The sequence below is a fragment of the Globicephala melas genome, chromosome 9, assembly GCF_963455315.2.
Source record: "Globicephala melas chromosome 9, mGloMel1.2, whole genome shotgun sequence".
Classification (NCBI taxonomy): domain Eukaryota; kingdom Metazoa; phylum Chordata; class Mammalia; order Artiodactyla; family Delphinidae; genus Globicephala; species Globicephala melas.
The window spans coordinates 72,032,058-72,059,540 of NC_083322.1; the positions used below are offsets into that span (position 1 = coordinate 72,032,058).

The 27,483-nt window shown below is 36.8% G+C and overlaps 1 protein-coding gene across 1 annotated transcript; it reads right to left on the reverse strand.

Moving 5' to 3' along the window:
* Positions 1-304: 304 nt before the first annotated feature.
* On the reverse strand, positions 305-27,483 carry MACC1 (MET transcriptional regulator MACC1). The gene is given in 7 exon segments (XM_030856949.2): positions 305-517; positions 13,642-13,830; positions 16,509-17,442; positions 17,610-18,416; positions 18,418-18,706; positions 25,372-25,380; positions 27,369-27,483. Coding segments are annotated over 7 exon segments (2,556 nt in total).

The window sequence follows — 27,483 nt, forward strand, 5'->3', positions numbered from 1 at the left end:
AGAAATTAAAAGTAACTTTGAAAGGGAGAGAGGGCTTTTCTTTCCCTTCTCAGCAACAAAGCAGCTTAATGTTTGCATTTGAAACATATATAAAAATGCATATATGATTATAAAACACATCCTTGGATTTTGTGTTAGGCTGTGCTTTCAACAGGAAAAAATACTTTTTCAAACATGAAAAAAAGTAATACTTTTCTGAGTTTCTTTCTCTTTCACACACACACACACACACACAACCACACATACACACCCCTTTATTTTCCTTTCTCCCCCTACTCCCTCCTCCAAAACATACTCTTCAATTCTATACTTCCTCAGAAGTGGAGAATGTAATTGCTCTCAAAACCTCTAAAGAATTTACTAGTATTAAAGCTCCAGTTAAGTCTCGCCTTTGTTTGGTCACAGGGTTTTTCATTCTGTCCAAAGCTGATTGAAGGTCTTGTAACACATCTCTGTAACTATTTCCGTAGTGAGCACTCCAAGTATAGAGAAAATCACAGGCAGGTTTCCACATCATCTATAAAGAAAAAAAACATTAAACTGGAGTAGTTTGGAAATAAATCAGAGAGGAAAATAGATGCTTTAAAAAAAGGTTTAAAAGCCTCTTAAAACTTAAGAAGAAAATGGAATACCAATTACATATATACTTATTTAATGTCACAGAAAACATGTTTTAATAACTATCACTCCTCTGTTATATGCCTGTTTCTAAACCTCAAGATTTAAAAAATAATGACCAGAAGTAGGGCTTTTTTTTTTTTCTTGATTCATGATCTAAACATTGTTCATTGTCTTCATAGGAATACAAAATTCCTTGTGCAATTTTTTTATTGTAACAGATGTTATTGCGATAAACTTTTTGCTCTCTGACAGACTTTTAAGGTTAAAATAATAACTCTTTTATTGTTATGTGTCTGTGGAGATCTTTACCATACCACATATAACAAGAAGGAAGTATATAGTATATCTAATGATTTAAGTCATTTTATTTGACCAAGTCTATAAACGAGGAAAAATGTAGCTTCACGATCAAGTCAAAAGGAAAGCAAAAATATAATTCTCTAATTAAAAAATAATTTAATGATACATTTTAATGACCAAAAGAAAGATAGATATTCAATACTTATTATGCTTTCCCTAAGCACCTACCCATACCAATGACCTCATTGTTTCCATAGAAATAAATGTACGCCAAAAAGGAACCTCACATACAAGGGTGTATGTAATGGTAACCAAGGCAACCAGGCTTAGAGAGAATAGAGACAAAGGCCGACCAAATAAGACAAATTGTGGAATACACACACACACAGACACACACCCAGGTTAAAATACATTTTCTCTAGGAAAACAACAAAACGATCTCTGCACTTGTAACTGGAATATTTGGAATATAAACTTTGTTACTTGCTACTTATTTGGGTTCACTAAACTAATTCATTTGTGATTTTATCACTTTCAAAGTGCAGGAACACAGATTGTTAGCTACATATTATACAGAGTTGCCCTCTTAAAACAGAGACTCAATTAACAGTAATATCACATGATAAAGGGCCTTGGGATATAATCCTTCATCTTCCACTGATACCCCCATATACCCTACAATTGAAGTTAAAAGAATGAAAGACCTAAATAAGGAGTTCTGCTATGTTTCAATTCAATCTATATGAAAGGCTATGCATCAGGCTCAAAGGATAATTTGATGTTATTTATCCAATTAGCATTCCTGGGAAGCCATGAACACCCATATTTTCACCTCTCTAGACAAAGCTCGAGTCTTCAAGGTATTGAATGGAAGATAATTATCAAAGTTAAACCCTATCTATGTAGTCATAATGCAGCAACAGAAATCATCCCATATTTCTGTATATAAGCTTTATCCTCACCAAGCTGATTTATAAAGAACTGTGAATGAGGTGTTCTCTCATCTATTTTTCTGAATATTCACACTGAAATCAAACCTCCCAAAGAGTAAGTCCCACTAATACTCTGCAATGGAAGATGAGGTGAGGCATATTAATAGAGCCTTTTTGGCAGATTCAATCTTGCCTATCACTGCTAAGATGCAAAAAAGCACTAAATGAGTAGATTATTCTGTAGTGGGAATAATCCCGTGACCCATTGTAAAAGCTTTGAGACCTGTATTCTATGTTGCATTCATTTAAAATTCCCTGATGCTCAACTAGCTGTTACATTATTTTTCAACTTGTTATATATTGTTTAAAATAATAGTGTTTATAGCTAAAGGCTTCTAAGACTTTATTCTAAGCCCCTTAGTGACTGAGTCTGATAAAAAAATGTATTTGAAGATATTTTATGATAAACAGCAACTGAGAGCATTTCAGTACCAAGGTAATGGCACAGTATCACTGAAAACAGATGTCTCTTAAGAATTGCAGATGGGTAATTTACAGGTTGTGCACTACAGTGCAGATTCAAAGTACACACCTTCACTAACTTTCCTGGGTAGAAAAGCTCTGCATCACATATCTTGCTGCAGCACAGTGCATTGCTATGTATAGAAAAGGCCTGAGGCAAACTCAATGACGAAGGAGCCCCTTGCTGCTGTCAGAAGCAGGAAATACACCAAGGTGATATGGGAATTAGAAACTACAGATGCAGAAGTCCAATGATACACTTACCAACTTACTTATGCAGAGGGCCACATAATCTCCTCAAGTCTGGCAATTTGTACTGATAGCAGAACAGTATGGTCAGCTCTTGCAATTCAGAGAAATGTGGAAAGATTGCTGAGTCCTGGACCCTAATTAGGACCTCTGAAAGTGTAAAAAGACTTTCCAGGAGTCCTCTGAATTAGTCAGAAATACAAGGAGGCATATTGCTCTATACTCATTGGAGATCCCCTGGAGTCTAAACCATAAGCTACCTAGAAATAGGTACAGTGGCTTTGGGCTAAAAATACTATGGCAATGGTAAACTGCATGATTTGTACTAAAATCCGAGCACATTTTGCATCCCATTTTTGCTCCTCTTTGTAGCAAATTAAGCCTGAATATTCCTTCAGTGCCAAATTTGTTCTGCTATATATAACATCATTGGTGGCTCTCAATACAGATGACAGAGAAACACCACTGTAGTACACATACAGTGAAAATATTTGAAATACATTGTTGTTCATTAATTAATTATTTCACTTATTAAATCAAAATTACTGAGTTACTGCTATAAGGAATTTTGTTACAAAAAGGAATAAAATGTTGATATATAGCAGGGCTCTTGTTTTTAGAAGCTTTAAAGCATAGAAGGGAGATACATACTTGCACAAACACTGGCCCAATGTATGAATAGACAGGCTTTTATACTAAATAATGATTAAGAAAAACTCAAAAATTACTTGCACATTCTAATTCAGTGTAAGAAAAAAAGGGATAGTTCCATCAACCGAGAAGCACTATGGTGTAACAGAAAGAAAGATGAGTTTTGATTTCAGAATCCTGGGTTCACATCTGATTTCCATTGGGTACTGGATGGGTCAGTTAGAGTAAATTTATTAACTTAACTGAGCTTTGAATTTTTTAATCTATAAAATATGGATAATAATCTCCATGTCTGTGTCCAAAGTACCTCATGAAGTGTCTGGCATATTGTTTGCATTTAATGCTTTTCAGTAGGATATGTTGGAAAGTGAGTACTTTTTGGGTGACGGAAAGATAAGCAGTCGGATTTTAGCCTTACTGAGTTTGAAGTAAAAAGGGGCTATCTCTTATTTCCAATAAGAAATTGGAATAGAGAGATGATCTCTAGGGAGTAGGCAAGAGTTTAGCGTCACTTGTGCTAAACTGATGGTGAAAAGCATGAGAGTAGAGGAAAATGCCACGGAGGAAAAAAAAGGGATGAAAAATTTAACCTTTAATTAAGTCTACAGTTAGGGACCACAACTAAGAAAGAGAAGCAATAAAAGGATGGAGAGAAGCTAGTGTCAGAGTAATAGAAAATGAAGCAGATTGCTTCATGTTGCAAAAGTTAAGGGCTGATAGTATCCCCCAAAGGACATTCAGTGGTTTGCTGGAGCTGGCTCACACCAGCCTATTGTTCATATAGCCTCCCAATTCCATGTTCAGTGACATCACATTGTAAGATTAAAATCACCCATGTTGGGAGTTTTTACACCAAGGAAATAGGCAAAACCTTTAAGTTAGGGCTTTTCCTCCCTTGAAGAACTTGTAAAACATCTACCAGCATGGCACTCACTCAGGACATCTCTTTTCTGTTACGTCTTCTGCTACCTCGAACATCAAGGGATGTGGAAACATGAAAGAAAACTGAGAAAATTCAGGATTTTGGCAATTGACAGGACTTTGGTAACCTTGGAGGAGGCAGTTTCAAGAGAGTGGTGGAAGGCAGACTGCAGGTATGAGCAGGTGCCAAGGAACTGGAAGCCACAGAACAAATGGGTCATGTCTGGAATTTGGAAGTTAAAGGAAGAGAGACAAAGCTAGAAGTAGAAGCAGTGGAAAATGAAAGTATGTTTAAAAGGAAAAAGGTCTGTATAAAGTAATATTAATTGAAAGGAGAGTTTGGTTTGAATCCTAACTTAGCCAGATGGAGAATTTAGGGTTGTTGAGGACTAGAGAGGTAGCAAACGCAACATACTCAAGGAGAAAAGTTAACTTTCTTTAGACAGAAAAGACATAAACACAGACAAACATTAAAATAATTATGGGGCTTCCCTGGTGGTGCAGTGGTTGAGAGTCTGCCTGCCGATGCAGGGGACACGGGTTCGTGCCCCGGTCCGGGAAGATCCCACGTGCCGCGGAGCGGCTGGGCCCGTGAGCCATGGCCGCTGGGCCTGCGCGTCCGGAGCCTGTGCTCCGCAACGGGAGAGGCCACAGCAGTGAGAGGCCCGCATACCGCAAAAAAAAAAAAAAAAATTATGGAGTTGGGGCATGTAACTAAGGGGGCAAGTATCAAGAAAAATAGAGAAGGAATGGGTTCAAAAGCATATGTTGTAGTTATGTACTTGATACACTGATGAAAAATATTAAGAACTACGTTTTCCCTCAATAAGAAAGTCTCTGCCAGGCAGAGTAAATACAACTTTTTCTATACTGAGATTGCCTTAACAAAGCCTGATAGAAGTCCAGCTTTCATCAATGCAAAAGTCTAATCAGTTGTTTGTCATCCTTTGCGGTATAGATATATGACATTTGGACTCAAGTTCTTAAATACTTACATTTTTCTTCAGCATTTTTTAATTTTCTAAGATCATTCTATTTTTGTATTCAGCAAGTGAACATATGTTATCACAGGCAAAGACACAAAAGGTAACTTCCATACATTAATTAACTACAGACTTTATGAAATTATGTCCAAATATACATACACATTAAGGCCACAAGGATTCTAAACGTTGTAATAAATTAAACAGAAAATGAAATCATTTTCTCTGGAAAAGTTTGAATGAATGAGTAGAATAAACAATTTTCTTTCTGGAATGATCTAAGTTAAGTCATCTAAAACTGGAAATGAGTTGTGGACTGCCAAGATCTCTTCCAGGTTTACATTATCTTATACCTATTCAGTGGTCTAAAAATAGTTCTTCCTCTCTTGCTCAGTGTTATGATTTAATGGAAGATATGCAGAAACACTGCACTAATGCTTTGACTAATCAGAAGGAAAGCATGCTCTTCAGGGTTTGTTTTTCTTGAATTATTCCTGATCACAAAACAACTTCCATCAGGCTTCTCATCTTTATCACAAATATCTGACACACAAGCATCATTCTTAACCCTTTACTCTTAGCTTTTTGATGTTTACTTCATGGTGTTTATGCATTCATCTCTGAATAAGAAGCATGAGGCTAATAAAAGCAGAGAGTTATTAATTCCTCATCTATGTGCTTTGATCTCTTTATATAAAGGGCAGCAGCATCAGTAGGCATTTAATCTACCAAAGCTGAGCAGTTTCTAAGCTCCCAGAATTTGTATAGTAGGAATATGTCTTTGGTTTATCTTCCAGATACTAGAGGACAAATAAGAAGGTAAAGGAGCAATGAAAACGTAGTAAGTGGGATGCCAAAAGAAATGAAATGGAATAGAGATTAAAAAAAAAAAAGTTTTCTAAATTTAGAGTGCTTGTTTCCAAAAGCCAATCAGACTCACTAGATAACGAAATGCAACATGAACAAAAGCAATTCAAATTTGAGCAAAGCACTCTATGTCTTTTTTTAGCTCATAAAATATGAATAGTATAAAGAATGCAAGTGGTTTTAACTACCTTTGGATAATTACATTTTGCCACATTAAAGGATTAATAATCCACCTACTTTTCTCATAAAATGATTGGAGCAACATTTCATTTTAAGTACAATTATCTGAAGAAGTATCAAGGGAAATTTGTCTCATTAATGATTATTATATGCATTTTATCTTCAGTGCATCATTTACAATATCGAGGTGGGCCTTCCATCACCTTTAATTGGTAACTACATAAATATTATTGAAATGAGGTTGCCGTTATCTTTAGAAAAGAAGGGAGACTAACATATCTGGGGTCCCTATTTCTTTAGAAAGGAGACGGTACTGGACTTGGTTAAAACTTGACCTAAGATTTTCTTGGAAAAGTCTCTTTGGGCACAGCCAGCTGTGTTTGCTCTAGAAATAACCACTTGAAACTTCAGGGGTTAAGCATGAGCCACAGGAAGACAGAGGACGCATTCCTTATTACTGCATCAAAATAGTCTAACATCTTAGGAGAACCTGCTGGCTAAGCTATTCCAACCAATTCTTAATTAGGAAGAGACTACAGGTCACCTGGTTATAAATCCGAGGCCATCTCACTATTGTATTGCAACAAATTTATTTCAGTAGTAAACAGTTTTAATAAATGCTAATTTAAGTCTTATAATTAGCTGGGCTTTGGTTTTCTGAAATTTCCTATTGTTTGTGATCCCTAACAATAAATCTTAATAAAGAAAAATCTAAAATTGAATTCAAATATTAGTGTCTCTAAATACATTTTTAAATACCTTTGTAATATTTAACCTAATATTTTTATTACTTCTATTTGATTTTCAGTGTGGTAATCAGATATATAATGCAGAATTAAACCAAAGATCATAGGAATACAATGTATTACCCCAATGTATTACACTGTGATATCCTTTTTTCTTTATTCCATCGTCTCAAAAAATGGAGTATGCTTTCCGAATTAAAGATTATAGCACAAAGCATTATAGTACTGTACAAAATAAACAATGATAATCTAAATATTATGTCACTGTGCCAAATCTCTAATACAAACAATGAAGATTTGAGAAATTATTCTATACATTTTACCAATGGTAGATGAATTTCCATATAATACTCTCCCCTTTTTAAAGAAATTATAAATATACTTCTTACTGTAAAAGAACAGCAAATCATAAATTTAAGTACTAAGGCTAGAACTGAGCCGGGCCCAGATACAGAACCAGACAATGCCACATCCCTGTAAGCAGAATCCAGGCATTGCAGTGTGAGTCGGAAAATCAGAAAACCATAAGACTTGAAGGACATTCCTTTTACCTTTTGCAAGAGATATTTTCCAAGGAAAATTAAATGTTGTTAAGCCAGTAAGAAAAAGCTGGTCAGCCAGGATTTTTTTTCTCATTTTTTCCATGCATTATCATTCTGCCAGCTTCTTAGAAGAGAAGGCTCAAAATCACTGCTGACTTTCCCCTTACCTACATTCTTTCTATAGTTATTCTCCACCATATTACTAAAAAATTAGTATACTTTATTCCCTTTTCCAAAATCACTCAGTGTCACACAGTTGTCAAATTTACCTCTTCCTCTTAGACAAAATAAATAATAATAATATAACATATATTTAGCTATTACAATGTGCAAAGCATTTTCCCAAATATTTCACATATATTATCTCACTTAATCCTCCAAACATCTGATGAATACGACAGTATTATTACTATCATTTTACAAAAAATGATTTTACAAAAAAAATGATTTTTTTACAGAAAAAAAAAAGATTCCTAAAAAAGTCAAATGACTTGTCCAAGGTCTTAGGGCTAATAGATGGTAGAGCTGAAACAGAAATCCAGACAAGGAATCTTAACCTCTGCTCTGGCAGTCATTCAAGACTCTCCAAAATATATATACCCAACCGTGTCTCCCCATAATTAATAAGATGCACTCTCTCCTCAAGCCCACATATTCTCCTCAGTGGTCTCTAGAAGTCATTGCCTCCAGAAGCACTGAACTCCCCTTCTAGTCCTCTCCAATTATTCAAATGTTACCCATCCTTCAGGACTAGGATGTGCCCTCTGACAGCTCCTGCCTCTTTGATCTTCTTTCGTTTAGTTAACTCTGAAAGAATTTATCATCAGCAGAGCAAGAGAATAACTGTGTGTAAAACAAACCTGGATTTAAATCCTAGTTCTGTCACTTAACAGCCATGTAATTCTGGATAGCTTACACAAATGCATTCACTCTCAGTTTGCATATCTGTAAAAAGAGGATGGTTCTAGGGCTTCCCTGGTGGCGCAGTGGCTGGGAGTCCTCCTGCCGATGCAGGGGACACGGGTTCGTGCCCCGGTCCGGGAAGATCCCACGTGCCGCGGAGCGGCTGGGCCCGTGAGCCATGGCCGCTGGGCCTGCGCGTCCAGAGCCTGTGCTCCGCAACGGGAGAGGCCACAGCAGTGAGAGGCCCGCGTACCGCAAAAAAAAAAAAAAAAGGATGGTTCTAATGTCTTCCTTACAAACTCTGTTAAAGTACATGAGATATTACAAAGAAAATGATCATAATGATTAGATGACACACAGTAAATATGCAATAAATTGCAACAACTATTACCATTCTCATTATTAGTTATATTTACTTATTTCAGCATCTAATCATATACTTGTTTAAAATATAAAAATTCAAATATTAACAGTTTATCCCAATTCCTATGCCAAATGAAACTTGGCTTTAGAGAAAAAAATTCATATTTTTCATTCTGTTTGTGTTTGTTGTAGCTCCCAGGGATGCTGAGAACTGATAATGCGGAGAACTGATAATCCTAGAAAACATATTAATTGTACGGATTAATTTAATACTGAAAGCAAGGATACAGAGGCAAGATTCTAAAAAAGTAGGAAGAACTCCATATAGAATTTTTATTCACCTATAAAAGTACTAATAAAATTAGCTGTTTGAGGATTACCTACTTTCCCATTTTTAATCTAGACTGAGAATAAAGTGCTCTGAACACTACAGCTGTCAGTTAGAGAATGAGGAGGGAAAAGATTGTAGCTAGAAGATAGAACAGAGAATTAGATCCTCACTGATTAAGTACAGATGGCAAGAAGACATAAATATATCTTGCTGGTTACAGCTGTCTATAGGTGAGTGGTTTCTGAGATGAAAACATTACAATTAGGAATGTTCACTTCACTGGGCTTTAATAGGGAGGATGGCCCATTCTGATAAGTCAAATAAGAAATCAGCCTCAACAGGTTTATTGGAGCCCAGTGGGCACTGGTAGTAGGTAATTTAAAAGGGGAAGCGAACCCTTAGTGTCCTTAGTGAATAAATGTCCATATTGAATAAGAGGGAAAGAGCATAACCTTTATTGTTAGGCAGGGAACCAAGGTGAGAGAGTTGCTAGGGAAGTTATTATCATATATGGTAATAATCTCCAGAAGGTTAAATAAAGAGTACCTAATTTAGACCTGTGAATATCTTGGTCCTGAAATCCCCAGCATTTCCACTTGTAAAATACAACTGTTTTTAAAATGCGCTATTTTTCTAGCATTTTATTGATACCTATTTTTTTAAATTAAAGCTCAGAAAAATTCCAATGAATTTTTACTAACTTTCACAGGAAAACCTTGGCAAGAGTTAAATGTCTTTGTATAAGTATAAATAGGTTTTTTTCCCAAAAGAAATACTCTGAAAAACATGTTTTGTTTATAATCATATTCCAAGTTTTATAATTTCGCTTTCACGTAGGAATTACAATGTCATTAGAAAATTTCTTAAAATTTTCTTAAAATTTTACTTAGAGAGACGGTTAATTTAAAAGTGTTGTTCTCAGAAGTCTCCAGAGAGAGACTTTTTTCATCTTAGAAAAGAATAAGGGAAAGCGGCGTGGGGGGTGGTGGGGCGTGGGGGGTGGTGGTGTGATGAATTGGGCGATTGGGATTGACATGTATACACTGATGTGTATTAAAATTGATGACTAATAAGGACCTGCTGTATAAAAAATTAAATTAAATTAAATTAAAAAATTAAAAAAAAGAAAAGAATAAGAAGTGGTCAGAAGTACTGAAGAAAAATCTGACACACTATTAATAATCCATTCTTTAATTGGCTGAGGCTTGATGAAGATGTTGAGGCAAATTTTGATAGTATCCTATCATAGCTTGAAAAAAGAAAAAGTGAAATTAGTTGCTTAAACCCTCCATCCTAACCGTAACTCCCAGCTCTGCCACTCAGCCACTATATTGGATTTGGACTGGATGGTCAGAGTGTAATGGTTAAAGTGCAAGGACCCCAAAGTCAAGGTTTGTGCTCCAAAACTCGTTCCATGACTTCCTAGCTATGCATGTTTGAGCAAGTTACTTAGCCTCCCTACAGCTTAGATAACATTAGTATCTGCCCCACAAGTTTTTGTTGAAAGGATTAAATAAGTTAATTTTTGAAATGTTACTGGAATAGTGGCTGGCACAGAGTAAGTGCCACATAACTATTAGATAAAATAAAAATAGAACAAAGGAAAAAGGGAGAAGTTGAAAAGCAAGGAAAATGAGTGAAAAGAACATGATTGTAGACATTGGCACACATAGGAGGAAATTCTCTAAATTTGTGCCCACTGAGGAAGTGAGATAAAGGAAATAAAAGCAGCATGGGAACCACAAGAACTTGTTATCTCCCTGCCCCAATTTCAATTCCCTCCCTCTGTACACCCTACCCAGAACTAATATAAGTATGTTTTGAAATCAACTGCTTAACTTGTAAATTGATCATATTTAAGAATCATCTCCTTCCTAGGAGAAAAATATTGTACAACTATATTTTTTTCAGAGAGATGGAAATCAGCATATATTTACCCTTACTTTACATGGCCTAAAAGGTAAAGATTCTCATAGATTATTTGGAATAGCTTCAGGCCAATATGCCGTGAATTATTTTCTAAACATTTAACAATATGCATCAAAGTGATGATTGTTAGTGTTAATCCCAATAGATTGAACAATAGCCCCTAGAAAGACACATAGGGGCTTTCCTTTCTGCTTCTGAGTGTTTATCAGCCTCAGGCGTAGACTTAGTCATTTGTGATTTGGGCTGTGCAAAAGTAAATAAAGGAAAAGTAGCCTGTTTGTTGGCCTCCATGAAGATTCTGGGGAGGACAAACTGTAAACAACCACAATCAGAGAGAAGTTGGATACTTAACAAAAAACTCTTTGATAAATAGCACTCTGATAAACAACTCTAAATAAAACCTTTTTAAAAACAGAGCTTATTAAGAAAAAAATAAGTCCTGATTTCAATGAGACGTTTTTTAAAAGATTTTTTTTTAGAGCCATTTTAGGTTCACAGCAAAATTGAGAGGAAGGTATAGAGATTTCCTGTTTATGCCCTGCCCCCCCCCACATGCACAGCCTCCCCATTATCAACATCCTTCACCATAGTGGTATATTTGGTACAACTGATGAATCTACATTAATATATCATAATCACTCAAAGTCCATAGTTTACTGTAGGGTTGACTCCCAGTGTTGTACATTCTATGGGTTTGAACAAATATAAAATGTTATGTATCCATCATTATGGTATCATACTGAGTACTTTCACTGCCCTAAAAATCCTCTGTGCTCTGCTTATTTATCCTTCCCTCTCAACCCCTGACAACCGCTGATCTTTTCACTGTCTCCATAGTTTTGACTTTTCCAGAATGTCATATATTTGGACTCGTACAGTATATAGCCTTTTCAGATTGGGTTCTTTTGCTTAGTAATGTGCTCTTAAGGTTCCTCCATGTCTTTTCATGGCTTCATAGCTCATTTCTTTTTAGTGTTGAATAATATTCCATTATCACACAATATTCCATTGTACCACAGTTTATTTATCCATTCACCTACTGAAGGACCTCTTGGTTTCTTCCACGTTTAGTAATTACGAATGAAGTTGCTATAAACATTCATGTGCAGGTTTTTGTGTGGACAAAAGTTTTTAATTCCTTTGGATAAATACTAAGGAGCATGACTGATGGATCACATACCAAGAGTATGTTTCATATGCCAGAAACAGCCAAGGTGCTCCAAAGTGATTGTATATTCCCACCAGCAATGAGTGAGGGTTCCTGCTACTCCATATCCTCAACAGTATTTGGTGTGGTCAGTGTTCTGAATTTTGGCCACTCTAATAGGTATGTAGTGGTATCTCAATTACACAATTTTTTAGTCAGTTAACTAAAATATCAGAGTAGCATATCACGTACAGTACTGTTCCTTTTTTATTTCCTAAAGATTTCTCATTTTTGGCTCATTCAGTAAAAACTGATCTGTAGGTTGTAATGCCCTTCTTAGTATATAGAGATAAATGTAACCTATGCAAAGGAAATATGGCTTCAGCCTTTGGCTAGTCGTGGCTAAAGAATCTTGTTTAGAGAGTCAGGTTTCAGGAAACCAGAAGCCAGACTGCTGAGACATCCACTGTAGCTGCTAGAATTCAACTAACTTGATTTGACTCTTGACCCTTCAAGGAAAAGCTTGTCTTGTCCTGCACACCCAGCTGACATAGTTACTTCAAAGTAAGAAAATTTTCTCAAGAAATTAATACCCAGTTCTATGCTCATAAAGGAAGTAGCGAATACAGCTTTTGCCTCCTGTCAAGTCATCATCTAACTAGAGAGATAATCTTTCCTTAACTGAAATATCTTGAAAATGTTTACACTCATGTAAGAGAAAGATACAGAAAATTTTATATGTGCTCATCACTGGAATATTTTTATTTAAGTCAATAAACACTGATTCACATTTCTTTATGGTATTAAATAGAGAAAATATTTATCTAACTTACACCTAATAGTATACCTTTGTTTTAATATTAATAAAAATTTGCATTTTAAATATTTACTTAGTTCTACATGCTGTCATTCTGTATTTGATGTCTATAGTTATTGTATGCAAAACTGTAAAGGAGATAATGCTCGTAGATATCTCTAGCTATCATTACCAATGAACCCCACACCATCTACTCTCTTAATGCTTTTTGTCACCAAACATTATTTACCACCAATGACTAAGTCTGTGCCTGAGGCTGATAAATATTAATTACTATGTCCTTTTTCCTTGTCATGACTGGGTCCCAACTCTTCCCTTCAAAGTTTATCTGTTCTCTGCCTCAAGTTATTATAGCCCTACATACTAACTGCCTATTTAATTTGGTCAATTTATTTGATAAAAGGCCATGGAGATATGCAATCCAATAGGAGAAACATCAGTATATTTTAAAGGTTCTTAATACCTTTAAAGAGTGATGTGTGTATATTTCAGATAATATCAATGGTTATAGGGGCAGTGACTTCAGTTAGTGGATCCTCCAGAACACTCAATCAATCCACGTATGCAGGGCACTCTTGATTGCATTTGATTTACCTGGTCTGCAGTTTTTCACTATTTAGACAAATAGAAATCTTACCTCTACAGCAACATCTCCAGCTTTTCCTTGGTGAGGAATTTCATATGCCTCCATTTGTCGCTTTGTGAGTCGTACTAATTTTTCAGCTAGTTTCCTCCAGCCTTTTCCAAGCTTGACAGCTGAAGTCAGACTAGCAGCCTCTTGGACGAGATGTGCTACTAACCCCTGGCAATCAGTCTTCAGCAGAGCCTGCAGCAACAATTGCATGTCATAATTAAAAGCAACTAATTTGAGCTTTTTTCTATAAATTAAATTTGTCATTACATATTCTGGAAACTGGCATCCTTTTTCTCACCACACATATATTTGAATTTTCTAAAATTCAAAGAGCTAATTTACTTTTTAAGCAAATCCAACAAGCAAAGTACAGAGACCACAACTAGACCAGAATTAGGGGAGATTTAGGACTAACTCATTAACTAATTATAGGGGCTTGTGTAAACCACTGAACTAATATATTTCTTAATATCCTTAATTACAAAAGGAAGAAGTTGAATTAGCCACTTCCAAAGATACCCTGAGGTTCTAGCAGTCAATAATTTATCAACCCAGAGATGATTATTTACTATATGAACAGTAATTACTTTCCTTACCAGAGGACTGGCTACAGGATTTCTATAGGGGGAGCACACAGTTGCTGGTACATTATTCTATTTTTTTAATAAAAATGTGATTTAAAACTTCCCAGAATCATGTGTATTGCATAAAAAATGAAACACTCCGACAACCTTGAACAAAGCTATTAATATTTATGACTTAAAAAAAATTTACTCTCTCCATTCACCACCAGTGTAGTTTTGCTAAATTTAAATCTCAAGGTATCAAATATAAAACACTGAGGTTTCAACAATGCACACTGGAAAACCTTCAGACTCTTTCTTCCTTAATTAAGCATCTGAGATTTGTCAGTCACCATGCATGTTTTAAAACAAGTCTATGACTTTCTCTTTTGCCTTGAATATATTTTTAAAATACGAGATTAGATTTATCTATCTCTGTTCAGATAAAGATGTTTGGTAGCCCTTCATCATTTAATGGCACTGAAAAGCTTTATCATTATGAAACAATAAGTAAAAATGAATTACCAAGTAAGTACACTTACTATGCAAATGAAGTTTCAAGGGGTAGCCTCTATACAATATGCTTCATTGTCTTCTGGTCAGATAGCCAGGCCTTAGCTCTTTCCATTCAGAAATTCTGAAGCCTGCACTGAGGCAAAATATAAAATTTTAGGAACTACTCCCTTGAATGAGCTCTCCACCAGCACTGTCTAGTTAGTCACCAAAGCTACTCAGTTATCACACACCAACACAGAGCAGGCGTAACCAGGCTTAAACTTTCAGATCATTCGGCCAATATAACCTTTTTTGCCACTAAGAGAAACAAGAAAGCAATTTTCAATTCAGACTTTCATGGCTCCATGCTGAACATGAGCTATGAGAGGTAATGAGCTATTGTAAAATGCATGTGCAGCTTCAACCAGGTAGATCAGCCAATGACTGTAAATGGCCTGGGTTAAGTGAGAATGCAGCACACCATCATAAAACCACCTATTTAACAATCAGATATTGCACTTTAAAAATTCACCCCTCACAGTATCACTGTAGAAACATAAAAATAACAGAAGGAGAGGGATTGTTTTATATATATAGTTCTTTATTATATAAATTATTGTTAACATCACAGAATAAATTTCTCTCCAAAAATTTCTCTCCTCCTTTTGCACTTTGGTTAAAACTTTGCTCCTCTACATGAACCTGCCTCATCTATGTGAAGATCTACATCTCTTACACAGCACCAGCTTTGCACAGTAATAGTGATATTTACTACACACCAACATACGTACTCAAACAAATATTTTTACACACACGCATGCATTGTTAATACCTTTGTTTCAGGAAGACATAGTGGTTTTACGTGTGGCTTTGGAACCAAAAAGGTTTCAAATCCCATCTCTGATACTAACCAACTGTCAGAACTTGGGCAAGTTGCCCAACCGCCCAAGACTCAGTTTCCTCTATTTGAAGATGAAGATACTAACTAGACTTACCCTGTAGAGTGGTTAAAACGACTAAATGAGAGAGCATGTATAGAATGTTGGGGACAGTGCCAAACACATAGAGAACCCTAGAGAAGCGGTATATATCATTATTATTATTTATACAGTCACATTTTAGCCATTTTTAGAGATAATGCTCTTGTTTTTTTTTTTTTTTTACTTTTATAAAATACTGAATTTCTACATTTAAGGCAAAATAGTTCATCTTTTTTATAGATCTCTGCTGAGCCTTACACTGAGGTGAATGCTATGTTAAAAAAAAAAAGAATCCTAAGAGTCCTATTAAAACATGAAGATTAAGAAGGGAATTAGCAATATCATTTTTGGATTGTGATGCATTGCATACAAAGGATGAATATTAAATTGCTAAAGTTAAAGACATTGGTGATATGTCTAAAAAACACTAAAAAGTGAACCGATACCAATGGCCAAGTTAACTAGCTTTGTTTCAGTTTGTTCTTATTTACTTTCATGTAATTGGAGCTTCTCTGATATTTTAAGAGCTATCTAAATATTTGAAAAAGGAAAAGAAGGGATCTCTTAACTGTTATGCTCTAGCACAAACAGAATCTTTAATCTTCCATTAAAGGATGATCCTTGGGGGCCTAGTTTCTGGGAAAATCACAATTGAATGTCAAATCTAAGAAACTAGTTATATGATCTTGTAGGCAAAGCTCTATATTTGCTGTAAAGTGACTTCAATTTACTTGAGACTGCTGAGAATTTTTTAACTACTCTCATATGTTTACTTATAAATATTGCCAATAAAGTTCTCTATGGTAAATAAATTACTGTGATCAAGCAATACTCACCACAGTAAGTTCATAAACTTCCTGGTATTTCTATCTGCATGAAAATCTTCCTTTAACTTCTTTACAACATAAGAAACTTTTTCTGATTCTTTGTCTGCTTGTATTCGATCAAAATCTTCCAGTGCCAGATGTGAGTAACCTAGGACATCAGCTAAAACTTTCCACTCATAAACTTTTTCTGACACCAAGGTCAATACAACTGAGTAGATGTAAGTCAGTTTTTTAAGAGGCAGGGTTATTTGTTCAAGAAGATTCCTGGTTTTGAAGACATTATCTGACATAGACATTACTTGTTCCTTTGCAATCACCTTGACATTTTTGCAATGTAAAAGTCCAATCCTACCTCTCAGGACTCCCACATACCATTCTTTCACTTTGGACCATCCAATGGCTTTTACTTTACCTTCTCCAAGAAGAGCTACTGTGTCCCCTTTGAAATATTCAAGTAAGTAGTCAATCTTGCTTTGTCTTAGCACTGTCTTCAGGGTTACCCCATAGTTGGCAAAGTTCAAATTTTTGTTTTGAAATGTAGGATATTTAACACGCACTGTTGGTAATAAAGGAGCAGACTTGATTTCCTTCTCCTTCTGCAAATCACCTGGCAGACTTGAGAGGCTTTTTAGGTTTGGGGCTGGATCGGGTGCAGTAATAAAGAACTGTGTAACTGGCCTACCATTGGGAGGCTCCACTTGAACACGGAAAACAAACAAGTGCATTTCTCTGGAGTCAACTAAGGAGAATAAAAATTGTTGATGAACTACTTGACCTGATTGCAACTGCTTTTGTTTAATTTCTTTCCCTTTTCCTTCTACCTTTACTTCAAAATCAGGATCACATGAAAAGACAGAAATACTTAAATCTTGTGGCTTTTCAAGTAAGAAGGAATGCTTCCCCCAGAGCTGAAACACAACTGGAGATGTGCTGTTTCCCACCCTTCTTTTTTTTTTTTTTTTTTTTTTTGCGGCTCAGCGGCCATGGCTCACGCACGGACCCAGCCGCTCCGCAGCATGTGGGATCTTCCCGGACCAGGGCACGAACCCGTGTGCCCTGCATCGGCAGGCGGACTCTCAACCACTGCGCCACCAGGGAAGCCCTCACCCTTCTTAATATCAGAGACTGTAAGCCTTCCTGGCATATAACTATGTCCACAAACTGTGAAAATAGCGGTGAAACTGGGATGGATATATTTATGCCCATAAATTCCAACTGAGGTGGTTTTGTGGATATAATCCCAAATGGTGGCAGCTGGTGACTGAGTACCTTTAGTTTGTGCAGCAACCACTAGATACATTGCCTGACTCAAGTCTACTAGCTTGACTTGGATGGTGTCTTTATAAATGTAGCAATTGTTTAATACTTTAAAAGGGCCTTCTTTACCCAGGCTGTGAAAACACACCACTTCTGTCATGACTTGGCTGAAAGGATCCTCTTTCACTTCAGCTCCAATTTTCATCTCTAGCAAAATGGCTTCCATTGTGTTAAGGTTACCTAACATGATTTCCAACAGTGGGCTTACAGTGCATGAAAGATAATGGTTTAGCATCTGTGGAGGATCTAGAAAAGCCCTTCAAGATACCTGTTGGTATTCTCCCACAGCTACATGGCCTTGGGGCACATGAACAGTGATATCTGATTCAGGTAATTGTACTGACCCTCCCTGGTAGTTTAATTTGCAAACTATTGTGGTCTCTGCAACTTGTGTTTGGGCCCATCCAGGACTCTGATTAATTGTATTCAAATCTAAGCAGGAGCAGGCCAGGTGATGTTGACTTAACCAAGCCATTTTATAACCCTCTCGATCATTTTGAAGCCATTCTAAGTCTTGTTCTAAGATCTGGTCAGAGTTATGTATATTCTGATGGGCATGTGCTGTGTCATCTAAAATGTCCAAAAGTTCTGAAACAATTAGATCTTTCAGCTTTCCTTGAGGAAGACTGCCTAAGCAACTGATGCACGTCAAGTTCATCACCAGAAGAACCAAAAGAATTTCCAGTTTCTACTTCTCTAAAAAAAAGAAAAGGATCTTCCTTCAACATGGAAATATTATCTCTTTTCTGGTTATTTCTTAGCTGAATTATGTCATCCAAAAATGGGTTAGATGCGGACAGTTCACTCCAGAATGGATTCATAGCATTGGAAGCACTATTGCCATGAAGTGTGAAATCATCGGGCCAATTGAGAGGCAAACCTGGGTATGGTTGTTATTTAAACAAAAACAAAGAAAAACAAAGATGAAGTGGCATTCTGAGATATAACCAAGATTAATTTTTATTATAGCTAAAAAATTTAAGAGTTTTTATTTGCTTTTTGATCTCCAGTCTAATGAATACTAAAAAATTAATGTTAAATTTGGTCAAATTTTCATGTTGTGAGGAAAGAGATATTGTTTGACCAGATTATTTGACCATATGTAATGTTACTTTATCTTAAGACATTATGATTTATAAACAAATGTATAGCAATTTAGATAATAATCATTTAACACATCTTCTTGAAAATGATCCAGACTACAAACATTTATGCCTTGGTTTTTTTTTTTTTTACATCTTTATTGGAGTATAATTGCTTTACAATGGTATGTTAGTTTCTGCTTTATAACAAAGTGAATCAGCTATACATATACATATGTTCCAATATCTCTTCCCTCTTGCGTTTCCCTCCTTCCCACCCTCCCTATCCCACTCCTCTAGGTGGTCACAAACCACTGAGCTGATCTCCCTGTGCTATGCGGCTGCTTCCCACTAGCTATCTATTTTACGTTTGGTAGTGTATATACGTCCCTGCCACTCTCTCACTTTGTCACAGCTTACACTTCCCCCTCCCCATATCCTGAAGTCCATTCTCTAGTAGGACTGTGTCTTTATTCGTGTCTTACCCCTAGGTTCTTCATGACATTTTTTTTTTCTTAGATTCCATATATATGTGTTAGCATACGGTATTTGTCTTTTCTCTTTCTGACTTACTTCACTCTGTATGACTGACTCTAGGTCCATCCACCTCACTACAAATAACTCAATTTCGTTTCTTTTTATGGCTGAGTAATATTCCATTGTATATATGTGCCACATCTTCTTTATCCATTCATCCGATGATGGATACTTAGGTTGTTTCCATCTCCAGGCTATTGTAAATAGAGCTTCAATGAACACTGCGGTACATAACTCTTTTTTTTTTTTTTTTTAAACATGACTCTTTTTGAATTATGGTTTTCTCAAGGTATAGGCCCAGTAGTGGGATTGCTGGGTCATATGGTAGTTCTGTTTGTAGTTTTTTAAGGAACCTCCATACTGTTCTCCATAGTGGCTGTACCAATTCACATTCCCACCAGCAGTGAAAGACTGTTCCCTTTTCTCCACACCCTCTCCAGCATTTATTGTTTCTAGATTTTTTGATGATGGCCATTCTGACTGGTGTGAGATGATATCACATTGTAGTTCTGATTTGCATTTCTCTAATGATTAATGATGCTGAGCATTCCTTTGTGTGTTTGTTGGCAATCTGTTTATCTTCTTTGGAGAAATGTCTATTTAGGTCTTCTGCCCATTTTTGGATCGGGTTGTTCGTTTTTTTATTATTCAGCTGCGTGAGCTGCTTCTAAATCTTGGAGATTAATCCTTTGTCAGTTGCTTCATTTGCAAATATTTTCTCCCATTCTGAGGGCTGTCTTTTGGTCTTGTTTATGGTTTTCTTTGCTGTGCAAAAGCTCTGAAGTTTCATTAGGTCCCATTTGTTTATTTTTGTTTTTATTTACATTTCTCTAGGAGGTGGGCCAAAAAGGATCTTGCTGTGATTTATGTCATAGAGTGTTCTGCCTATGTTTTCCTCTAAGAGTTTGATAGTTTCTGGCCTTACATTTAGGTCTTTAATCCATTTTGAGCTTATTTTTGTGTATGGTGTTAGGGAGTGTTCTAATCTCATACTTCTACATGGTACCTGTCCAGTTTTCCCAGCACCACTTATTGAAGAGGCTGTCCTTTCTCCATTGTACATTCCTGCCTCCTTTATCAAAGATAAGGTGTCCATATGTGCGTGGGTTTATCTCTGGGCTTTCTATCCTGTTCCATTGATCTATCTTTCTGTTTTTGTGCCAGTACCATACTGTCTTGATTACTGTAGCTTTGTAGTATACTCTGAAGTCAGGGAGCCTTTTTCCTCCAGCTCCATTTTTCGTTCTCAAGATTGCTTTGGCTATTCGGGGTCTTTTGTGTTTCCATACAAATTGTGAAATTTTTTGTTCTAGTTCTGTGAAAAATGCCAGTGGTAGTTTGATAGGGATTGCATTGAATCTGTAGATTGCTTTGGGTAGTAGAGTCATTTTCACAATGTTGATTCTTCCAAACCAAGAACATGCTCTATCTCTCCGTCTATTTGTGTCATCTTTAATTTCTTTCATCAGTGTCTTATAATTTTCTTCATACAGGTCTTTTGTCTCCTTAGGTAAGTTTATTCCTAGGTATTTTATTCTTTTTGTTGCAATGGTAAATGGGAGTGTTTTCTTGATTTCACTTTCAGATTTTTCATCATTAGTGTATAGGAATGCCAGAGATTTCTGTGCATTAATTTTGTATCCTGCTACTTTACCAAATTCATTGATTAGCTCTAGTGGTTTTCTGCTAGCATCTTTAGGGTTCTCTATGTATAGTATCATGTCATCTGCAAACAGTGACAGCTTTACTTCTTCTTTTCTGATTTGGATTCCTTTTATTTCCTTTTCTTCTCAGATTGCTGTGGCTAAAACTTCCAAAACTATGTTGAATAAGAGAGGTGAGAGTGGGCAACCTTGTCTTGTTCCTGATCTTAGTGGAAATGCTTTCAGTTTTTCACCAATGAGGACGATGTTGACTGTGGGTTTGTCATATATGGCCTTCATTATGTTGAGGAAAGTTCCCTCTATGGCTATTTTCTGGAGGGTTTTTATCATAAATGGGTGTTGAATTTTGTCGAAAGCTTTCTCTGCATCTATTGAGATGACCATATGGTTTTTCTCCTTCAATTTGTTAATATGGTGTATCACATTGATTGATTTGCATATATTGAAGAATCCTTGCATTCCTGGAATAAACCCCACTTGATCATGGTGTATGATCCTTATAATGTGCTGTTGGATTCTGTTTACTAGTATTTTGTTGAGGATTTTTGCATCCATATTCATCACTGATATTGGCCTGTAGTTTTCTTTCTTTGTGACATTCTTGTCTGGTTTTGGTATCAGGGTGATGGTGGCCTCATAGAATGAGTTTGGGAGTGTTCCTCCCTCTGCTATATTTTGGAAGAGTTTGAGAAGGATAGGTGTTAGCTCTTCTCTAAATGTTTGATAGAATTCGCCTGTGAAGCTATCTGGTCCTGGGCTTTTGTTTTTTGGAAGATTTTTAAACACAGTTTCAATTTCAGTGCTTGTGATTGGTCTGTTCATATTTTCTATTTCTTCCTGATTCAGTCTTGGCAGGTTGTGCATTTCTAAGAATTTGTCCATTTCTTCCAGGTTGTCCATTTTATTGGCATAGAGTTGCTTGTAGTAATCTCTCATGATATTTTCTATTTCTGCAGTGTCAGTTGTTACTTCTCCTTTTTCATTTCTAATTCTATTGATTTGAGTCTTCTCCCTTTTTTTCTTCATGACTCTGGCTAATGGTTTATCAATTTTGTTTATCTTCTCAAAGAACCAGCTTTTAGTTTTATTGATCGTTGTTATCGTTTCCTTCATTTCTTTTTCATTTATTTCTAATCTGATCTTTATGATTTCTTTCCTTCTGCTAACTTTAGGTCTTTTTTGTTCTTCTTTCTCTAATTGCTTTAGGTGCAATGTTAGGTTGTTTATTCGAAATGTTTCCTGTTTCTTAAGGTAGGATTGTATTACTATAAACTTCCCTCTTAGAACTGTTTTTGCTGCATCCCATAGGTTTTGGGTTTTCGTGTCTCCATTGTCATTTGTTTCTAGGTATTTTTTGATTTCCTCTTTGATTTCTTCAGTGATCACTTCGTTATTAAGTAGTGTATTGTTTAGCCTCCAAGTGTTTGTATTTTTCACAGATCTTTTTCTGTAATTGATATCTAGTCTCATAGCGTTGTGGTCGGAAAAGATACTTGATACAATTTCAATTTTCTTAAATTTACCAAGGCTTGATTTGTGACCCAAGATATGATATATCCTGGAGAATGTTCCATGAGCACTTGAGAAAAATGTGTATTCTGTTGTTTTTGCATGGACTGTCCTATAAATAACAATTAAGTCCATCTTATTTAATGTATCATTTAAAGCTTGTGTCTCCTTATTTATTTTCATTTTGGATGATCTGTCCATTGGTGAAAGTGGGGTGTTAAAGTCCCCTACTATGAATGTGTTACTGTCGACTTCCCCTTCTATGGCTGTTAGCATTTGCCTTATGTATTGAGGTGCTCCTATGTTGGGTGCATAAATATTTACAATTGTTATATCTTCTTCTTGGATCGATCCCTTGATCATTATGTAGTATCCTTCTTTGTCTCTTCTAATAATCTTTATTTTAAAGTCTAATTTTGTCTGATATGAGAATTTCTACTCCAGTTTTCTTTTGGTTTCCATTTGCATGGAATATCTTTTTCCATCCCCTCACTTTCAGTCTGTATGTGTCCCTAGGTCTGAAGTGGGTCTCTTGTAGACAGCATATATATGGGTCTTGTTTTTGTATCCATTCAGGCGTCTGTGTCTTTTGGTGGGACCATTTAATCCACTTACATTTAAGGTAATTATCGATATGTATGTTCTTATGACCATTTTCTGAATTGTTTTGGGTTTGTTATTGTAGGTCTTTTCCTTCTCTTGTGTTTCTTGCCTAGAGAAGATCCTTTAGCAGTTGTTGTAAAGCTGGTTTGGTGGTGCTGAACTCTCTCAGCTTTTGCTTGTCTGTAAAGGTTTTAATTTCTCCATCAAATCTGAATAAGATCCTTGCTGGGTAGAGTAATCTTGGTTGTAGGTTTTTCTCCTTCATCACTTTAAATATGTCCTGCCAGTCCCTTCTGGCTTGCAGAGCTTCTGTTGAAAGATCAGCTGTTAACCTTATGGGGATTCCCTTGTGTTTTATTTGTTGTTTTTCCCTTGCTGCTTTTAATATGCTTTCTTTGTATTTAATTTTTGACAGTTTGATTAATATGTGTCTTGGTGTGTTTCTCCTTGGATTTATCCTGTATGGGACTCTCTGTGCTTCCTGGACTTGATTAACTATTTCCTTTCCCAAATTAGGGAACTTTTCAACTATAATCTCTTCAAATATTTTCTCAGTCCCTTTCTTTTTCTCTTCTTCTTCTGGGACTCCTATAATTCGAATGTTGGTGTGTTTAATGTTGTCCCAGAGGTCTCTGAGACTGTCCTCAGTTCTTTTCATTCTTTTTTCTTTATTCTGCTCTGCAGTAGTTATTTCCACTATTTTATCTTCCAGGTCACTTATTTGTTCTTCTGCCTCAGTTATTCTGCTATTGATCCCTTCTAGAGTAGTTTTATTTTCATTTATTGTGTTGTTCATCGTTGCTTGTTTCATCTTTAGTTCTTCTAGGTCCTTGTTAAATGTTTCTTGCATCTTCTCTATTCTATTTCCAAAATTTTGGATCATCTTTACTATCATTATTCTGAATTCTTTTTCAGGTAGACTGCCTATATCCTCTTCATTTGTTAGGTCTGGTGGGTTTTTATCTTGCTCCTTCATCTGCTGTGTGTTTTTCTCTCTTTTCATTTTGCTTATCTTACTGTGTTTGGGGTCTCCTTTTTGCAGGCTGCAGGTTCGTAGTTCCCGTTGTTTTTGGTGTCTGTCCCCAGCGGCTAAAGTTGACTCAGTGGGTTGTGTAGGCTTCCTGGTGGAGGGGACTAGTGCCTGTGTTCTGGTGGATGAGGCTGGATCTTGTCTTTCTGGTGGGCAGGTCCATGTCTGGTGGTGTGTTTTGGGGCGTCTGTGGACTTATTATGACTTTAGGCAGCCTCTCTGCTAATGGGTGGTGTTGTGTTCCTGTCTTGCTAGTTGTCTGGCATAGGGTGTCCAGCACTGTAGCTTGCTGGTCATTGAGTGAAGCTGGGTCTTGCTGTTGAGATGGAGATCTCTGGGAGATTTTCGCTGTTTGATATTATGTGGAGCTGGGAGGTCTCTTGTGGACCAGTGTCCTAAAGTTGGCTCTCCCACCTCAGAGGCACAGACCTGACTCCTGGCTGCAGCACCAAGAGCCTTTCATCCACATGGCTCAGAATAAAAGGGAGAAAAAGAAGAAAGAAAGAAAGAAAGAAAGGAAGGAAGGAAGGAAGGAAGAGTATAAAATAAAATAAAGTAAGATAAAATACAATAAAGTTATTAAAATAAAAATAATTATTAAGAAAAAAGAATTTTTTTAAGTAAGAAAAAAGCAAAAAAAGACCCCCAAAATCGGATGGATAGAACCCTAGGACAAATGCTGAAAGCAAAGCTATACAGACAAAATCTCACACAGAAGCATACACATACACACTCACAAAAAGAGGAAAAGGGGAAAGAAATCATAAATCTTGCTCTCAATGTCCACCTCCTCAATTTGGGATGATTTGTTGTCTATTCATGTATTCCACAGATGCAGGTACATCAAGTTGATTGTGGAGCTTTAATCCGCTGCTCCTGAGGCTGCTGGGAGAGATTTCCCTTTCTCTTCTTTGTTCGCACAGCTCCCGGGGCTCAGCTTTGGATTTGGCCCCGCCTCTGCGTGTAGGAGGGCTTCTGTTCTTCGTTCAGACAGGACGGGGTTAAAGAAGTTGCTAATTCGGCCGCTCTGGCTCACTCAGGCCACGGGGAGGGAGGGGTACAGAGTGCGGAGCGAGCCTGTGGCGACGGCAAAAGCCGGCGTGACGTTGCACCAGCCTGAGGCATGCCATACATTCTCCCGGGGAAGTTGTCCCTGGATCCCTGGACCCTGGCAGTGGCGGGCTAATCAGACTCCCCAGAAGGGAGGTGTGGAGAGTGACCTGTGCTTGCACACAGGCTTCTTGGTGGCAGCAGCCTTAGCGTCTCATGCCCGTCTCTGGGGTCTGCACTGTTAGCCACGGCTCGCGCCCGTCTCTGGAGCTCCTTTAAGCTCTTAATCCCTTCTCCTCGCGCACCCGGAAACAAAGAGGGAAGGAAAAGTCTCTTGCCTCTTCGGCAGGTCCAGACTTTTCCCCGGACTCGCTCCTGGCTAGCCGTGGAGCACTAACGCCCTGCAGGCTGTGTTCACGCTGCCAACCTCAGTCCTCTCCCTGTGCTCTGACCGAAGCCCGAGCCTCAGCTCCCAGCCCCACCCGCCCCAGCGGGTGAGCAGACAAGCCTCTCGGGGTGGTGAGTGCCAGTCGGCACTGATCCTTTGTGCGGGAATCTCTCCGCTTTGCCCTCCGCACCCCTGTTGCTGTGCTCTCTTCCGTGGCTCCAAAGCTTTCCCCTCCGCCACCCGCAGTCTCCGCACGCAAAGGGGCTTCCTAGTGTGTGGAACCCTTTCCTCCTTCACAGCTCCCTCCCACTGGTGCAGGTCCCGTCCCTATTCTTTTGTCTCTGTTTATTCTTTTTTCTTTTGCCCTACCCAGGTACGTGGGGGAGTTTCTTGCCTTTTGGGAGGTCTGAGGTCTTCTGCCAGTGTTCAGTAGGTGTTCTGTAGGAGTTGTTCCACGTGTAGCTGTATTTCTGATGTATCTGTGGGGAGGAAGGTGATCTCCGTGTCTTACTCTTCCGCCATCTTCCCCCTCTCTCCTATGCGTTGTTTTATATTTCATTTTCATGAAAGAATACCTCTGAACAAACAGAATAATTGGTCAATTATCCAGATTTTTCTAAACATTAAATGGTTCATCTCATTACATCTAAATTATTCATTTAATGTTTTTCTTTTCTGATAATAGTCAATATGTAAAAAAATATCAAATACATCTGTGAACAGCTTAAATAATTTGTTAAAAAATAATATGCTGAACTAGACAATCATGCATTTCTTAGATTATTTTCTGATAACTTCGTAATGATAAATTTTAATAACAGTGAATTTTTTCATGAAAAATGAACATTTCATGAAAATAAACGTTGAAAAAATAGACCACCATTAGATTTACTACCTGAAGGGATTCCCTGAACTTTTTCAAGTTTAAAAGGGCAAAGAACATGCTTATTACCACTGTAAAATGGAAACACGTTACTTTGGAAAGTGGGTATTTTAAGCATCAGCAACACATTAAAATACTTACATATCAACTATAATGAATTTCTATATATCTCAAAAATCTTGAATTTTTTTATGTTTAGAGCAACTTATACTTGGTCATTTTGCAAAATATTGATAATGATTCTGTGGACTTTGTGAAGCTGGTGCTGCTTTAGAGAAAATGAAAGCTAAAATAGAAAAATGAGTTCAATAAGCTTTCAGACTTTTTTGTTTAGTATATATAGAACTATACATTGATTGAAATGAGCTTTAAGTGTATTATATTAAAAATCAGAAGACGTGTTTTGAAAAATAAATGTTGCATTTCTTTTATTTTTACACTTTTCTTCAAACCCATTTCCATCGGACTCTCTTAAAACTTACTTTTTCTCTGAGAATCTGTTCAATTCTTTTATACTGTATTTATTAGCCCACTCCAACATACAGAGATCTCTTTAACCCCAAAATTCATTATATTTACTGCAATATACCACTCATTTAATAGTTTTTGTCTCCTCAAAATATTTATTATATGTTGTTTGACTATTTTATTTTCCTCATCTTTTTAATGATAGTTTAAGTATATCCATGGTAAAGTTTAGATTTTACCATTCGTTTAATCTTCTGTAGCACTTTTCAGAGGTAGTTCTCCAGTAATTAGTGGTGGTAGAGGAAAAAATTACAATAATTATAAATTCTTGTACCTGTAATATTGCTATTTTTTGAGGCTTTTTGGGCTTCCATGTCAAACAAATTTCCTTCAGACGTACTTCGTGAAATTCCTCCTGACCAAAAATGGGCTTTTTCACTGGTTAACAT